Here is an 18232-nt window from a genome sequence, read left to right on the forward strand (position 1 = left end):
TGCTGACGGGCTGCTGACCGTACCAGAAGTGCTGTTGAACACACCTCCACATGCTAACAGTAAAAAAACACTGATTAATACCATTCTGACCATACCAGAAACACAAATCCCTTTATTAGTCTCCTTCCTCCCCCTTTTTTTCTGCTACTTGATTTAAATATACTTGAATGAATCCTACTTAAATGAATTGTGTTTATTTTCAGACTGTATTTTGTTTTGTGTCTTGGCTCTGAGAGAAGAGCTGTTTTCATTATGAAGCATACAAAAAATAAAGAAATAAGGCTTTTTGTTTATGACTACTCTGAGCTTTCAATGTGCAGCCAGTCACGCTTACCCTGCCACTCTAGACATGAATCATCTAAAAGGCTCGATGGAGAGTGGTGTCTCCCCCATTATAAAGGCTATAATGGCTGCCCTGTCTGAAGTGTGTGGGTGGCCATCTGAGTCATTTAGCTACTGATGATAATACATATTTACTGTTCTGTCTGACAGGCTGCATGTCTGAATATTACAGAGGTCAGAGTTAAATCCTTATGAATTGAAGGGTGCGTGCGTGCGTGCGTGCGTGCGCGCGTGTGCATACTTTCAGAAAAGTATTCATACCCCTTGACTTATTCCACATTTTGCTGTTACAGCCTGAATTCAAAATGGATAACAAAAAAAAATAAATAGCACCCATTTACCACAATACCCTGTAATGACAAAGTCAAAACATGTTTTTAGAAATGTTATACAATTTGTTGAAAATTAAAGTAGATTTAAGTCAAAACTGTAAATCAGCCACTCGGGAACATTCACGGTCTTCTTGGTAAGCAACTGCAGCGCAGATTTGCCCTTGTGTTTTAGGTTATTATCCTGCTGAAAGGTGAACCCATCTCCCAGTGTCTGGGGGAAAGCAGACTGAACCAGATTTTCCCCTAGGATTTTGCCTGCGCTTAGCTCCATTACATAATTTTCTTTATCCTGAAAAACTCCCCAGTCCTTAATGTTTACAAGCACACCCATAACATAATGTATCCATCACCATGCTTGAAAATATGTAGAGTGCTACTCAGTAATGTGTTGTATTGGATTTGCCCCAAAACATAACACATGTATTCAGGACAAAAAGTTAATTGTCTCCCCACATTATTTGCCATATTACTTTAGCGCCCTGTTGCAAACAAGATGCATGTTTTGGAATATATATATTTTTAAATCAATTAGGTTAGTACTGTGGAGTAACTACAATGTTGTTGAGCCATCCTCAGTTTTATCCTATTATTAACTGTTTTAAAGTCGCAATTGGCCTCATGGTGAAATCCCTGAGCGTTTTCCTTCCTCTCCGGCAACTGAGTTAGGAAGGAAGCCTGTATCTTTGTAGTGACTGGATGTATTGATACACCATCCAAAAGAGAAATTCATAAGTGCACCCTGCTCAAAGGGATAGTCAATGTCTGCCTTTCATTTCATTTTATCCATCTACCAATAGGTGCCCTTCTTTGTGGTTGAATCAGTGTTTAAAATTCACTGCTCGACTGATGGACCTTACAGATAATTGTATGTGTGGGGTACAGAGATTTTTTTAAATCATGTTAAACACTATTATTGCACACTGAGTGAGTCCATGCTACTTATTATGTGACTTGTTAAACACATTTTTACTAGGGGATTTATTTAGGCTTGCCATAACAAAGAGGTTGAATCTTTATTGATTCAAGACATTTCAGCTTACATTATTTTATTAATTTGTAAAAAAAAAAATATATATATATTTAAAAAAACATAATTCTGCTTTGACATTATGGGGTATTATTGTGTGTAGGCTAGTGACCCAAAAAATGCAATTTAATCCATTTTAAAGTCAGACTGTAACACAACAACATTTGGAAAAAGTAAAATGGGTGTGAATACTTTCCGAAGGCACTGTATGTGTGTGTGTGGGTCTATTGTGTGTATGTGTTGTCCCTGGCCTGGTATCCATCTGCTGTGGCCTTGTATCCAGAGCCCTCTCTCCTCTCAAATCCCCTCTAATTGTTAGAAAGCGCAGCCTCTCTCCATTCCTCACATTCTCCACTGGGCTGAATGGAGCACCAGCGCAACGGCAGCATTCCCCTCTTAATGGTAAACAACCCCAGAACTATGAGGCCCAAAGCCCAAAACTCTGAGCCCAGAGGCTCAGACAGATCCAGTCAGGGCCAGAACGCACTAATACTCAATATGGTAATAGCTCCCCCTTGCCTTTTGTAGGCTAGGTGGACATTTCACCACATTTGCTAACACAAATAAAATCTTCTCAGATCTTTTCAAGTGCATACAGCAAATGTGTCAAACTCCAGTCCTCTGAAGGTAGTTAGGAACTCTCCTCACCTTGTTGTCTAGGTCTAAATTGGAAATGAAAGGAAATAACAAAAACCAGCAGAGGCACGGCCAGGAATTGGTAGATGGCTTAGGGTCCAAGGATTGATTTAGAATTGGGCCTCAGACTTGAAGCATGGTACTCACGTATAGCTCTGTACTCAGCCAGGAAGCCGTTGTCGTTGATGATGGAGTCGGAGTAGAAGTTGACCAGCATGGGTCCCAGGGTGCTGAAGGGCCCAGGGATGGAGCTGCCACACACTGTGGCCACAGGGGTCCCCGTAGGGTGGGTACCACCGTACACCTTCACCCCATCAAACATACACGTGGAGTGGGCTAGGACAGGACACAAAGGACACAGGCTAGGACAACATGGGGGGAAAATAACTGTAAAAATAATCATAGTATTATGAATGTGATTTGAAGGTAGAATAAGCGACACACATTTCGGAAGCAGCATATCGGGCTGACTTTCTCAACAGCAAAGAGCAAGAGACAAATCTCTTGTGCAGTTGTTGTTACACAGCTATCATGTTGCAGGAGAGCCAAGATGACCATTTAGATGGTCCTTCTTCTTACCTTCTACCTGGAAGGTGCGGAACTCCAGGATGACAACAGTCTGGGGTCCAACGTCTATGAGGTAACTACAGTCGGAGAATAAGGGGTAGTCGGCTGGGTAGTTGGGCGACACCACCCGGCCGGTGGGGGCAGTGAAGTTAGCCCCACACCCTGAGAGAAGACGCCAACAGAGAGAACTTTATAGTAGTTAAAATACACTGATATATTACGACTGTAAATGTGTACCTAACAGACACTAGTAGTACTCTACTCACGTGTGATGTAGTTGGCTGAGAAGCCTCTTCCTGGAGTTCCAGTGGACTGGAACCTAGTGGTGATGGTGTTGTAGGGAGCGATGATGGGGGCTGGGGCAGTGGTACCACAACCTGTAGCTAGCAGTCCATCAGCGGTCTCACTATCACCTGACCACACCTACAGGTAATACCACAGAGATAGTAACAAACAGACGTTATGTTTAGTATGTACTGTACAGTAGTGAGTGATGATGTCGACTGGATCAGTGCTGTCACACCCTGCAGCTAGTAGACCACAGAACCAGTGGCGTACCACACACCCCTGCACAGAACCAGTATACAAAATAATTCCCACTCCTTGGGTTCAATATTTTAGCCATATGATGTCAGCGGAGCGTCAACCTTGCAATACCAAAAGCTATTTTAATAGAGGGCGCAATCTTATCAAGCAAGTGTAGGAGATAGGAGGTTCAATATTGTGTGTTCACCTTGATGTAGCTGCTCTGACACTGCCCGTTGGCATCAGGGATCTGGAAGTCAGAGTTGAAGTTCATCTCCAGGTGGCTACCCTCGGGGGCGATGATGGTCCAGGAACACTCGATGTTGGCAGGGAAGTTCTGGGGGTAGTTGGGAGACTTGATGACGCCAGTGTCAGCGTGTATCACTCCTCCACAGCCTGTAGGGATACAACAGTACATCATGTTTTCACAACATATCACACAACTATCACAGAACAATCCCAAGACCAGGGCTGGGGTGAATTCCATATCAATTCAGTTAATCCAGAAAGTAAACTGAAATTCCAAGTCCGATTTCCATCCTTGCTTAACCCTGGCCAAGACGACATCCTGGTCACTCATCGGCCCATAGCCTACCTGAGGAGTCAGTTGACCAGGTGGCCACAAACCCTCCTCTGGACACTGAGTGATCGGCCAGGAAAACCACCACCAGCTTGTTGGACCCTGATTGGATGGTTCCCGGGGAGGTGGTTCCACAGTACTGGCCAATCACAGGAGACCCTGGGGAGCCCCCGTTGAAGATGGTGACAGAGTCCCAGCCACAGGTATTGTGAGGCTCCAGGTTGAAGTAGCTGAAGGTGAGCTGAGGGGGACAACAGGGGGTAAATGGAGGGGTGGTTTGAATGTTTTTTAAGGTAAATCTGTATGGTATGTGATGGCTGTTTGTGTTGCACTAGTTGAGTTTATATTATCCCATCCAATTTATAGCACCAGCTCTGCATAAATACCATACTCTACATCAATGTTACTATTAATGTCACTATTACCTAAGAAATTGACCATCCAGGTAAACAAATATAACAATCACACCATCTACCAGAAGACATTAGAGAAACGCATCACAAGTCCTCTTCACTTCCCAATATGGCTAGCTAGCTAGTTCACATGCTGATTGATATTGGTCTTACAGTGTTAGCTATGTAGCTAACTTTAGCTACCAAACCACACACACAAGATTTGACCCAGCTCCAGGACGTGCTGCTGAGGGATTCTCTACTACTCACAGTGATGGTGTGGCCCTCAGGGGCCTCCAGTAACCAAGCACAGCGACTGGGGCTGGGGTAGAGGTTAGGGTAGGCAGAGCTGGAGATTACGCCTCCCTGTCCGGTCTGCCAACCACCACATTCTATAGGGAGGTAAGGAGACAGAGGTAGTGGTTAGGAGATAGACACAATGGCTGAGTAAAAAGGTAAATGTTTGGGAAGGCAGGATTATACCTCCTTCCCCAATCTACCAACCACCCCGCTATAATGGGAGATGGAGAGGTTATGAAGATTGTAATGCTACATTTCATTTCTTGATGCCTTAGTGGAGCATTGATCTGTGTCTGATATCCCTACGAATAAAACTAGTGGTGCTTGGACCACATGATGTTGAGTTTAGAGACATTGAGGAACTGTACGTGAGAGATGGGGCTAAGCTCACCGGAGAATAAGTACTTGGCCTTGAAGCCCAGGTCTCCTATAGCTTGGTTGGTCTGGAAGTGGACCCAGAGTTCAGGGGTGGACACCACCAGGGGAATCATAGGAGTGGTCTGGCCACAGAACTGGGCCAGCAGCTCCCCGCTAGAGTCACCTAGGAAAGGAAGATGCACAACATCCACACAGTTACACAGCCGGTTTCTGGGGATCAGTTACAGAAAGGTTAGGCACATAATCACTTGTCTTTCTCACTTCGGGGAAATTTCCCAGACACAGATTACGATTAGTCCTGGAATAAAAAGCAAGCTCAATGAAGAATCTCCATTAAAAGTGCTTTTTAGGGCATCCCGAGTGGCGCAGTGGTCTAAGGCACTGCATCGCAGTGCTAAAGGAGTTACTACAGACCCGGATTCATTCCCGGGCTGTGCCACAACCGGCCGTGGCCGGGAGTCCCATAGGACGGCACACAATTGACCCAGCGTCATCCGGGTTAGGGGAGGGTTTGGCAGGTGGAGCTTTACTTGGCTCATCGCGCTCTAGCGACTCCTTGTGGCGGGTCGGGTGCCCGCCACAAAAAAAGGGGTAAAATTTAAATGCAAAAAATATATATCTATTTTTTTCCATACGGCTATGCTTAAATCTGTGTCTGTGAAACCGCCCCAATGAGTAGTTACTTTGGATATGAACGTAAACATTCTTCGATTAGCAAAACGACACATCCAGCGTTGTGACTCACCGAGGCGGAACTCTATGTAGTCGGACTCGCAGGTCTGATGGTTCTCCAGGTGTAGGTCTTCTAGGATGACCACGATGGACGAGTTGATTTGTGTAGGGTTCTGGATCAGCCACTCACAGTTCAGGTTGTTGCTGTAGTTAGAGGCGAGGTAGCCCGGGGAGGTGAAGTTACCTCCAGCTGGGTCACTGAGGATGCCACCACACACTATGGAGAAGGACAGAGGTTTAGAACAAGAAAGCACTGAAGGGTATTTTAAATGTATGATATTTCACTTAAGAGCAGTTCTGATAATTCAAATCCAAATGTTAACATCCCTATGAGGATAGCAACACACTTAACACATTAAAGACATACTTTGCATAAAAAGTGTCTTTAAATGTCTTTGAAAGAGGTAAAAACTGCAATGGCCGCCTTTATTATGAACCCTTATTAACCCTGAGAACACATGATCTTATACTAACATCCTGGGGAAAGTTGCTCGGAAAAGGAGAGTAAAGCTGTACTCACATGCATCCTCATTGGAGGAGTAGGTAGCTGTAAAGCCTCCATTGGAGACAGAGGAGTCGGTACGGAACACTACAGTCATGGTGTTGCCTGACGACTTAACCTGGTAGCCTGTTGGCACGGTGCCACACAACCGCTCGATATGAGGGGCGGTTACCGCCACGCCGTTTAACACCTGAGGGAGGAGAACCACGCCATCAGAACCAGTTAGAACCATTAGAACTGCATTAGAACCAATCAAGTCATACTGGAAGCATGGAAAGAACCATGGATGTGACCTGGCTGATTATGTGCTAGAAGAATTGAGTAGAATTGAATCTTAGATGATATGACTACACAGCAAGTGGAAGCAAATGAGAAAATTAAACAACACACCAACTTCAATGATGAAAAAGTGAACCTAAAAGAAGAGAAGCTGAAAGATAAGTGGGACCCACATCCACATAGTCGGCGTAGCAGCTGCTGATGCTGGTGCCCTCCAGCCGAAGGTCGTTGATGGTGAGAGTGACCCTCCTCCCCGGGACCACAGTGATCTCCCAACGACACGTACGGCTGTGAGGGTACAGGTTGGGATAGTTAGGGGACGAGATGGTCCCCGAGGGAGCGTTCAGCTCACCTCCACACACTGTAGGGGGACAGGACGGAAAGAATTAGAAAGAAAGAACAGGTTGTTAACATCAACACAGCTTATTAACTTTTACTGTCAGCCAGTCATTTTCACTGCTAATACCAATACTACACAAAGCTATGACACAGAAATCACACACACAGCTCATTTGGAAAGTTTTCAGACCTTCCCCTTTTCTACATTTTGATATGTTAAAGCCTTATTCTAAAACTGATAAAATCGTGTTTTTCCTTATCAATCTACACACAATACCCCATAATGACAAAGCGAAAACAGGTTTTCAGAAACATTTGCTAATTTATAAAAAAACAGATACTTTATTTCAGACCCTTTGCTATGAGACACCTAAATTGAGCTCAGGCACATTCTGTTTCTGTTGATCATCCTTGAGATGTCTCTACAACTTGATTAGAGTCCACCTGTGGTCAATTCAATTGATTGACATGATTTGGAAAGGCACACACCGTTGACAGTGCATGTCAGAGCAAAAACCAAGCCATGAGCGACGGAATTGTACGTAGAGCTCCGAGACAGGATTGTGTCGAGGCACATGGGACTGGGAGACTAGTCAGGATCGAGGGAAAGATGAACGGAGCAAAGTACAGAGAGATCCTTTATGAAAACCTGCACCAGAGCACTCAGGACCTCAGCCTGGCTGAAGGTTCACCTTCCAAAAGGACAATGACCCTAAGCACACAGCCAAGACAACGCAGGAGTGGCTTTGGGACAAGTCTCTGAAGAATGTGAGAAACTCCCCAAATACAGGTGTGCCATGTTTGTACCCAAGAAGACTCAAGGCTGTAATCGCTGCCAAAAGGTGCTTCAACAAAGTACTGAGTAAAGGGTCTGAATACTATGTGTGATATCAGTTTTTTATTTGTTATACATTTGCAAAAATTTCTAAAAATCTGTTTTTGCTTTGTCATTATGGGGTATTGTGTGTACATTTAAGAATAAGGCTGTAACGTTACCAAATTTGGAAAAAGTAAAGGGGTCTGAATACTTTCCGAATGCACTGTAATTGACTTGTACCTTCCACACTGCCCACAAAGGACAGAGTGAATCCTGGGGCGTTTCCACTGCTGTCGCTGACAAACTTGACATAAGCAAAGCTGTCTCCTGTTTCCACGGGGCTAGGTATGCTGTTCCCACAATGCTTTCCCAGGAAGCGCCCTGGAACAGGACATACCGGCAACACATTCCTCAACTTAGACAAAATGAATTACACAAATTGACAAACTGAATTAGACTTCTTAGAAAAGAGATATAACCCCACTGTCATTTTTAGGCAGAACATTTCTAGAAACATGTCAAGAATCCGTAAACATAGAACAGGTTACCTGAGGCGTTGTACTCTCGTATCTCGACATAGTCACCGCTGCAGTCTACTGTGCTCTGCAGGCTGAAGTTGTTGAAGCTGATGGTGAGGTAGTGTCCTGTAGGGCCCTCCAGGTACCACTCACAGGATAAGCTGTCTGGGTAGTTCGCAGGGAAACCTGGGCTCTTGAGGTTAACACTCTGGCCAGTGTATGTGCCTCCACACGTGGCTGTGTTGGATTGAAAAGACAAAAAAAATGAGATTGAGATCCGGGTCATTCCAAGTATCTCCTGCATCTTGTAGAAGAGGCAGCAAAATACATCTGCGTTCTGAAATATGTTTGATGCTGTAACATGCCCACTGAAAGATTTCATGGTCTATGTAGGTGGTAAAGTGTATTTGAGTGAGTGTGTGAGCGTGTGCGAGACTGTACTAGGGAGTGTGGTGGAGTGGGTTGATTCTGTTCGAGTTACACACACTCACCGATGGAGTACTTAGCCTTGAAGCCCTTGTGTGTGATGCTGGAGTCTGTGCGGAAGCGCAGGTACATGGTGGAGCCAGTGGAATGCTCGGTAGAGGGCCTGGTGTTGCCACACAGTTTTGCGAGGGAGTTAGCATCAGAGGTGGCACCATCACGGACCTCAACGTAGTCATATAAACAGCTGATGACAAAACATTGGGGGTAAATCTCATGAAATTGTTTTCTTCAAAAAATGTAACAACAACAGAATGGTACAATATATAGCTCTTGGATCCATTCTATTAGAAACACTGTCATACTCTGTGCTCATATATAAGAAACATATGGCGTTCTGTACTCATATATAAGAAACATGACATAAGAACTTATAACAAGTACAAGTAAAAAGAAACATGATGAAGAATTAGAACATGACGATGATATCAAATGGGCAATTTCATACTTGGACGTAGGCTCGATGTCGAATTCATTGTCAAAGTCGATCTGGACAGACTCCCCGTTGGGCACGGTGATGACCCAGATACAGTCCATGTTCTGGGGGTAGTTCTGGGGGTAGTTGGGTGACGTGATATAGCCTGGAGGGTCTGAGTCACTCAACACAATGCTTCCTCCACAAGCTACAGGAGGAGAGGAAATACATGTGATTAGGAAAATCTAGAAATCAGAAAGTATTTTCTCACATACACTCTGCTCTTAAGCCCAAAATACAGTGATGTCTCAATAAATGTAAAAACATACATTACAGTGTTTCTATCTAAACCTTTGATTGTCTGTGTTATAAACATGTTATAACAATTTACTGTTATTACAGTCTCACCCTGGCTGTGGGCCTCAAAGATCAGTTTGAAGCCACTGCCCTCGTTGGTGGCGTCTGAGATGAATCGTATGTGGAGGTTGTTGTCTGTTGTCTGGGTGATGGAAGGGGGGCTGGTGCCACACAGACGACCCCCCAGAGAGGGGGCTGAGGCATCCGGACCGTTCCTCAACTAAGACAGACAGGCGGCGGGTTGAACACACACGCGCACACACACACAGTAACAATCACAGTAACGCACGCACACACACAGAGGGTTAAGGGTCATGTTACAATCCATATCACTCCCTGGGTAAATTGAATCTGTCAGAGAAAATCACTCTTCCTGGCTATAACAAGGTGTAGTATATTATGTGTAGTGTAGTATATAACTGTGACTTTCAAAATTATTTAGGAGACTGGTTCATTCACTATATAAACTCAGCAAAAAAAGAAACGTCCTCTCACTGTCAACTGCGTTCATTTTCAGCAAACTTAACGTAAATATTTGTATGAACATAAGATTCAACAACTGAGACATAAACTGAACAAGTTCCACAAACATGTGACTAACAGAAATTGAATAATGTGTCCCTGAACAAAGGGGGTGTCAAAATCAAAAGTAACAGTCAGTATCTGGTGTGGCCACCAGCTGCATTAAGTACTGCAGTGCATCTCCTCCTCATGGACTGCACCAGATTTGCCAGTTCTTGCTGTGAGGTGTAACCTCACTTTTCCACCAAGGCACCTGCAAGTTCCCGGACATTTCTGGGGGGAATGGCCCTAGCCCTCACTCTCCGATCCAACAGGTCCCAGACGTGCTCAATGGGATTGAGATCCGGGCTCTTCAGCTGGCCATGGCAGAACACTGACATTCCTGTCTTGCAGGAAATCACACACAGAACGAGCAGTATGGCTGGTGGCATTGTCATGCTGGAGGGTCAGCCTGCAGGAAGGGTACCACATGAGGGAGGAGGATGTCTTCCCTGTAATGCACAGCGTTGAGATTGCCTGCAATGACAACAAGCTCAGTCCGATGATGCTGTGACACACCGCCCCAGACCATGACGGACCCTCCACCTCCAAATCGATCCCGCTCCAGACTACAGGCCTCGGTGTAACACTCATTCTTTCAACGATAAACGTGAATCCGACCATCACCCCTGGTGAGACAAAACCATGACTCGTCAGTGAAGAGCACTTTTTGCCAGTCCTGTCTGGTTCAGCGACGGTGTGTTTGTGCCCATAGGCGACGTTGTTGCCGGTGATGTCTGGTGAGGACCTGCCTTACAACAGGTCTACAAGCCCTCAGTCCAGCCTCTCTCAGCCTATTGCGGACAGTCTGAGTACTGATGGAGGGATTGTGCGTTCCTGGTGTAACTCGGGCAGTTGATGTTATCATCCTGTACCTGTCCCGCAGGTGTGATGTCGGGCTGTACCGATCCTGTGCAGGTGTTGTTACACGTGGTCTGCCACTCCGAGGACGATCAGCTGTCTGTCCTGTCTCCCTGTAGCGCTGTCTTAGGCGTCTCACTGTACGGACATTGCAATTTTTTGCCCTGGCCACATCTGCAGTCCTCATGCCTCCTTGCAGCATGCCTAAGGCACATTCACGAAGATGAGCAGGGACCCCGGGCATCGTTCTTTTGGTGTTTTTCGGAGTCAGTAGAAAGGCCTCTAGTGTCCTAAGTTTTCATAACTGTGACCTTAATTGCCTACCGTCTGTAAGCTGTTAGTGTCTTAACGACCGTTCCACAGGTGCATGTTCATTAATTGTTGATGGTTCATTGAACAAGCATGGGAAACAGTGTTTAAACCCTTTACAATGAAGATCTGTGAAGATATTTTGATTTTTACAAATTATCTTTGAAAGACAGGGTCCTGAAAAAGGGATGTTTATTTTATTGCTGAGTTTATAATCAACCTGATCATGCTTCAAATAACTATTTGTTTAAGCAGCATCCATTGGTGATATACAACTATACAAGTTATATAAAATATTATAAACATGTCACAACGCATTTGATGTTAGTAAATATTATATTCAATATCTACTCTACTCAATTATATTATACTATATTATACTAATTTCTCTAATCTAATATCTAATTTATTCTATTCTACTCTGCAATGCTCTTCTCTACTCTATTCTATTTGATTCTATTACAGGGCATTCGGAAAGTATTCAGGAATTTTTGCAAATAACTTACTTACATAACTATTCAGACCCTTTGCTATGAGACTCGAAATTAAGTTTAGGTACATCCTGTTTCCATTGATCATCCTTGAGATTTTTCTACAACTCGATTGGAGTCCAGCTCTGGTGAATTTAATTGATTGGACATGATTTGGAAAGGCACACACCTGTCTTTATATATTAAAAGGTCCCACAGTTGACAGTGCATGTCAGAGCAAAAACCAAGCCATGAAGTCGAAGGAATTGTCCGTAAAGCTCCGAGACAGGATTGTCGAGGCACATATCTGGGGAAGGGTACCAAAAAATGTCTGAGGCATTGAAGGTCCCCAAGAACAGGGAGGTGACCCAATGGTCACTGACAGAGCTCCAGAGTTCCTCTGTGGAGATGGGAGAACCTTCCAGAAGGACAACCATCTCTGCAGCACTACACCAAACAGGCCTTTATGGTAGAGTGGCCAAACGGAAGCCACTCCTCAGTAAAAGGCACATGACAGCCCGCTTGGAGTTTGCCAAAAGGCATCTAAAGACTCTCAGACCACAATTAACAAGATTCTCTGGTCTGATGAAACCCAAGATTGAACTCTTTGGCTTGAGGAGGAAAACTGGCACCATCCCTACGGTGAAGCATGGTGGTAGCAGCATCATGCTGTGGGGATGTTTGTCAGCGGCAGGGAATGGGATACTAGTCAGGATCGAAGGAAAGATGAACGGAGCAAAGTACAGAGAGATCATTGATGAAAACCTGCACCAGGGCGCTCAGGACCTCAGACTGGGCCGAAGGTTCACCTTCCAACAGGACAACGACCAAAAGCACACAGCCAAGACAACGTCCCTGAGTGGCCCAGCCAGAGCCCGGACTTGAACCAGATTGAACATCGCTGGAGAGACCTGAAAATAGCTGTGCAGTGACGCTCCATATCCAACCTGTCAGAGCTTGAGAGGATCTAGAGAAGAATGGGAGAAACTCCCCAAATACAGGTGTGCCAAGTTTGTAGCATCATACCCAAGAAGACTCGAGGCTGTAATCGCTGCCAAAGCTGCTTCAACAAAGTACTGAGTAAAAGGACTGAATAGTTACATAAATGTGATATTTAATTTTTATATATTTGCAAACATTTCTAAAAACGTGTTTTTGCTTTGTCAGTATTGTGTGTCGAATGATGAGGGGGAAAAAACGATTTAATACATTTTAGAATAAGGCTGAAACGGAACAAAATGTGGAAAAAGTCAAGGGGTCTGAATACTTCCCAAATGCACTGTATCTCACCTCTAGGTAGTCTCCAGAGCTGCAGGCGGTGCCGAAGCCCTGGACCTGAAACGGGCTCTGGATGTTAACAGACACTCTGAAGCCTGGGGTCACCATCACGTGCCAGCTACAGTCCAGATTGGACGGGTAGTTCTCGGGGTACCGCGGGGTGGAGAGTACACCCCTGTCCACGTGCAGCAGACCACCACAACCTAGAAGGAGAATTAGAAAACACTAACTTCATTGTCACTTGTCAAAGAGATACTGAGAGTTTTCTTTTTCCTTTAGATAAATACAGTCAATGATATCAACCTCTATGAAATCAGAATGATCTGCATTGTCAAAGTCATAAAGAAACAGAATCCAGGAAGAATTAAAACCTATGATACAAACCAATATGAAATCAACAGCCTGGGATTTTAAGCAATAAGACACAAGCAAAATTAAGAGAATGAGATGTGAACCGATGACACATTAGCAGGGTAAACGACATGACATGTCAACCAAGTTAGCAGGGTCAACAACCTCCAGTGATTGGATTGCTTCAGAGAAGGGTTGTGAGTGAGCTCACCCTTGGAGTAGGAAGCGTTGAAGCCCTTCCCGGAGACGCTGCTGTCTGAGGTGAAGCGGAGGAACATGGAGTCCCCTGTAGAGTGGATGGGACCAGGCAGCTCACGGCCACACACAGTGTTCAGCAGGGGGGACAGGTTGGTTTCACCTGGGGGAGGAGAACACACACTGGGGTAAACATTAGGAACACAAAGGAAAGGACATGCAGTGTTCACTGAGGAGACGTGTCCATTTGCTTAGCTAAAACATAAAACACACTGCACAGTGTTGTGGTCGTGACATACTGTCTCCCAGAAGCTAGAAAGTAAACCTCAGTGTTTTACGCTTCACACAAAGCTGATTAACCAGTAGTCTAGTATAAAGGTCTTACTAAACCATGGTCATGTTCAGTTTGCACAAAAAACAGAAGAACACAGGGTGAAACAAACAGGCACTATCTGAACTTGTCCAATGAGAAATACTTGATTTTTTGCTACAGTGTGGTCTAATGAACAGGATCCAGGCCTCTCTCTCACTCACCATCCCTGATGACCAGGCTGTCGAAGTAGCAGGTGGAGTAGTCCTCCATGTCCAGAGACAGCAGGTTGAACTCCACAATAGAGTTAGGGGAACGAATGACCCAGGTACACTCCAGGTTAGCGTCATAGCTGTCTGGCCAGCCAGGGGAGAAGAGGAACCTGGGGCTGTCGCCTGGCATCAGAGCCCCCCCACAGGCACCTACATACAGAGAGAGAGAGATAGAAATCAGTATAGTAACACACATGGATGGATGCACGGACAAGTGCACAAACACCCACTGGCTTAAACACACACCTGGTGCTATGGTGGGCAGGGGTCCAGAGCTCTGTATGGCTGACCATTCAATGAGGAAGCCTCTTCCCCCCACCACAGTGTCCGACTGGAACTCTAGAGTCACGGTGCTGCCAGAGCTACTGACCGAGGCGGGCAGGGATAGACCGCAGAACTTCCCCAGGGAGTAGGCGTGGATGTTGGGCCCGTCAAATATCTGACCACACACAGAGAGAGAGGTTAGAAGTTATGAACAAGACTGGGCGAATGGTTTATGGTTCCCGATATGATGTTCTTATATAACATTCGTATTATATTATTCATGTTCACAGTGAGTTTTTCAAGGATGATAGTGATCTAACATTTCCTAATATCAAAACGAAGATGACTTTTGGGGATGTTTTGAATTCTATGGAAGGAAGAGGTTGTCATTTCAAAAGAATCAGTCGCCTCGACGACGCACACCTTAAGCTGGTCATAGTAGCAGTCGTACAGGTCCTCGATGTCCATGTCTAGGAAGTGGATCTGTATGTAGTCGTCTCCGGGTACAGTGATGGTCCAGCGGTAGTCTGCGTTGTTGGGGTATGTCCGGGGGTACAGTGGAGACGCTATCTGTCCTGACGTACCTGTGATGTCATTCCCATACACTGGAGAAGGAGAGCCCACATGTCCTGTGTTTAGCATACAGAGTATGGCTGGGCGCATCTAAAGCTAAAGTACTGTATCTTGTCATTGAAAGCATTTGTGCATCAGTAGAAGAAGATAGAGCACCGACAGAGATGTGATGCTGGGCATGGAGTTAACAGAATGGATAAGCATCTGAAGAGATGCATTGTGTCATCGAGAGAGTGGGTTGTACAGTAAGACACTACGGCCCTCAGCAGAACACACGCATGCACGCGCCCACAAAAACCCAACACACACTCACAGTGGGAGAAGGTGGCTCTGAATCCAGCTCCGCTGAGAGAGGAGTCTGAGCGGAACTTGACCCACAGGATGTGGCCAATCAGAGACGTGTAGTTGGAGGGGAGGGAGACCCCACAGAACCGACCAACCAGAGCGCCTGTAGAGTTTCCCTCCCGGATCTCCAGGTAATCGTTGTTACAGTCAGAACTCTGCTGCAGCTGGAACATACTGGCACAGGAGAGGTAAAGAATAACTATTAGCTTAGTTATTGATGTGTAACGACCTATGTAATAACACTGTTATAACCACTGCATTTAGAACTTATTCCATGGTGAAAGAACATATTATTTAATGATCTTCCCTGAGGCAATGTCTTACAGTATAATACATATTCAGAATACGTAGAAGATGCAATATGGAGGCATTTGATCATGTAATAACCCATGTAATAACCCATGTAATAACCCGTGCAATAAGTATAGGAGACTCACATGAAGGAGAGCTGGAGGCGGTTGCCGGGGGAGCTGGTGATGGTCCAGACACACTCCACGTTGGGAGGGTAGGCATCAGGGTAGTTAGGACTGTTAAAGGCCCCTGTCTCCATGAGCAAGTCCCCTCCACAGCCTAGGAGAGGAAGACGGGGTTAGGATTAGTGAGAGGAGGGTTAGAGTTAGTCGCTGTCAGAACTGATCACTGTCAGATGATATGGAGATTTCCAAAAAGATAGGCAATAGGCAGCAGTAGATATGTGGAATCAAACTCAATTTCTGAAGGTACTTTAAGACCTTATGTGACACAACCATTGGGTCCCACTAATAGATTTAGCATTACTTGAGGTGGAGCCAGTGTAGGTTGCTCTGAAGCCCTTCATGGCGACAGAGGAGTCAGAGACAAAGTTGACGACCAGGGCGTTGCTGAACGATGTGACTGGGTGAGGGATCTCAGTGCCACAGTAACGACCTGAGGGGAAAATAAATATCACCACAACTAACATGGAAAACGTCATCTATCATTGTGTTGGAGTAGTAATCAGTAATACTTCGGCACAGTATTTTTTCATGTTAAAGGCCATGTGCTGCAACAATGACATTACCCTTCACACTCGTGGGAATTTGCTTATATGAGCATGTTACGGTACAGCCACAGCATACCAATGTAGGAGGTGATCAGTGCTCAAATCGGCCATTTTCAACCGTATACGGTTACGAGTGTAAAGGGTTACACAGTCTCTGTTATATCCCGATCTTGTTTATATTCTTCTATAGTATGTAGCCTCAGAGGACCAGTATCCACTGTGTAGCACTGATCTGTATTATATTATATTATTTATTTTCTGTAACATGACCTTACCAATGACTGGTGCCATGTAGTTATCTCCATCTAGGATCTCCACAGCGTCGTGGGAACAGTTGGTGTTGAGACTCTCCAGCTCAAAGTCCGTAAACGACAGGGTCACATGGTTGACTGTGCATTGGGTAGAGTGTGGAAAGAGAAAACAAGACACAGCATCACTTCAGTTTGTTACCGATAACTATCAATTACATTGCAATATAAAAACAAAGTATCATTGGTTAATACAAATACCAAAGCTGGCAGGCCATTGAAATGAATGGGAGTTGTAGTGCCGTGGATAGAGTGGTGTGTATCTGTGATGTGATTGGCTAACTCACATGGCAACTGAGCCCTGATGATCCAGCTGCAGTTCTGATTGGCTGGGTAAACAGCAGGGTACCGTGGCGATGCGATGGCCCCACCCACGTCATCTGTCAAGAAGGTGGCTCCACAAGCTGAGAGAAATAAAAATAAAAGTTTCTTACCAATAAGAATCCAAACCAAAATCTACACTTTTATAACAAAATGTGTTTTATAAACATTTGTTTTTCAATGTTGGAACAGACTTCGTCCATATAAACATATTTTATAATAAACCAGAATGTGTTCAATGTCTCAATAATGGCTAAGAGAGGTAAAGTATATGTATCAATATTTGTATCTATTGCCGTGCGAGCTGTGCTGATGACCCACCCTCGGAGAAGGTGGCGGCAAAGCCCCGGTGGTTGAGGCTGGCATCAGATCTGAACCGCACAAAAATGGTGTTCTGGGTGGAGGTGATGGGGGCGGGCCGTGTCTGACCACACACTTGACCCAGCAGCGGAGCAGATATACTGGGTCCATCATAGATCTACACACACACGGAACGTAAAGATGAGAAGTTGATATTCAGAATGGAAAATATGGAATACTTTCTGTTTCCTGTAGTTCGTGTCTCACAATGAAGTGAAAAAATGACATATTCACCAGTCATTCACCAGCTCTTTATTATTATTTTTTAAATGTTATTTAACTAGGCAAGTCAGTTAAGAACCAATTATTATTTACAATGACGGCCTAGGAACAGTGGGTTAACTGCCTTGTTCAGGGGCAGAACAACAGATTTTTACCTTGTCAGCTCGGGGATTCGATCTAGCAACCTTTCGGTTACTGCCCAACGCTCTAACCACTAGGCTACCTGCCTGACTCATACAGGGGCTTTTCAAAGGATAACTATTCTGTTGGCTACCTCAACGCAGTATTTCATAGCAGCTGTATCTTACACACTGAATGCTCTTTCGCATAGACTGAATGTTACTTGTTTCCCTGAACAGAATCTGTAGCACTAGCTTTTGTCACGGACCACTAGGGCACTTGACCAGTGGGACATCAGGGTGTTAGCATTCACATTATTTCAGTGGTACTGTCTGCCCTTCACTGTGTTAACAATTGGCCCTGGAAGATGACAAGAAGACGGCCAAACCACAGAGAGACAAAGAGCTCTGCTCTCTTCGCGTTTTGTCTCTCTGTGATGGGGGGGATGGGAGGATGGTAACAAAGACCACTTAGAACGGCAGAGGCAGTGGGTGGGACAGATTGGAAACTGCCCTCAGAACAGCGGTTGATATTTCAATAGAATGTCTCAGATGCCAAGTTTCTTTCAGA

General features: G+C 45.0%; 1 protein-coding gene across 1 annotated transcript in view; it reads right to left on the reverse strand.

Moving 5' to 3' along the window:
* Window positions 1–18232, reverse strand: part of cubn (cubilin (intrinsic factor-cobalamin receptor)) — a 53784-nt gene that overhangs the window by 10210 nt on the left and 25342 nt on the right. Inside the window, 27 exon segments of the mRNA XM_055881370.1 lie at window positions 1–53; window positions 2485–2673; window positions 2917–3066; window positions 3171–3327; window positions 3638–3825; window positions 4025–4250; window positions 4672–4793; window positions 5093–5242; window positions 5825–6028; window positions 6332–6503; window positions 6766–6953; window positions 7989–8129; window positions 8297–8503; window positions 8758–8936; window positions 9198–9372; window positions 9573–9741; window positions 13013–13203; window positions 13563–13709; window positions 14081–14278; window positions 14375–14567; window positions 14816–14997; window positions 15279–15484; window positions 15748–15880; window positions 16088–16216; window positions 16607–16720; window positions 16927–17043; window positions 17282–17438. The exon segment at window positions 1–53 is cut by the window's left edge and continues 9 nt beyond it. Of these exon segments, the coding sequence (XP_055737345.1) occupies window positions 1–53; window positions 2485–2673; window positions 2917–3066; window positions 3171–3327; window positions 3638–3825; window positions 4025–4250; window positions 4672–4793; window positions 5093–5242; window positions 5825–6028; window positions 6332–6503; window positions 6766–6953; window positions 7989–8129; window positions 8297–8503; window positions 8758–8936; window positions 9198–9372; window positions 9573–9741; window positions 13013–13203; window positions 13563–13709; window positions 14081–14278; window positions 14375–14567; window positions 14816–14997; window positions 15279–15484; window positions 15748–15880; window positions 16088–16216; window positions 16607–16720; window positions 16927–17043; window positions 17282–17438 (4437 nt within the window).

This window comes from Salvelinus fontinalis, chromosome 25 (genome assembly GCF_029448725.1).
Source record: "Salvelinus fontinalis isolate EN_2023a chromosome 25, ASM2944872v1, whole genome shotgun sequence".
Taxonomy (NCBI): Eukaryota; Metazoa; Chordata; class Actinopteri; order Salmoniformes; family Salmonidae; genus Salvelinus; species Salvelinus fontinalis.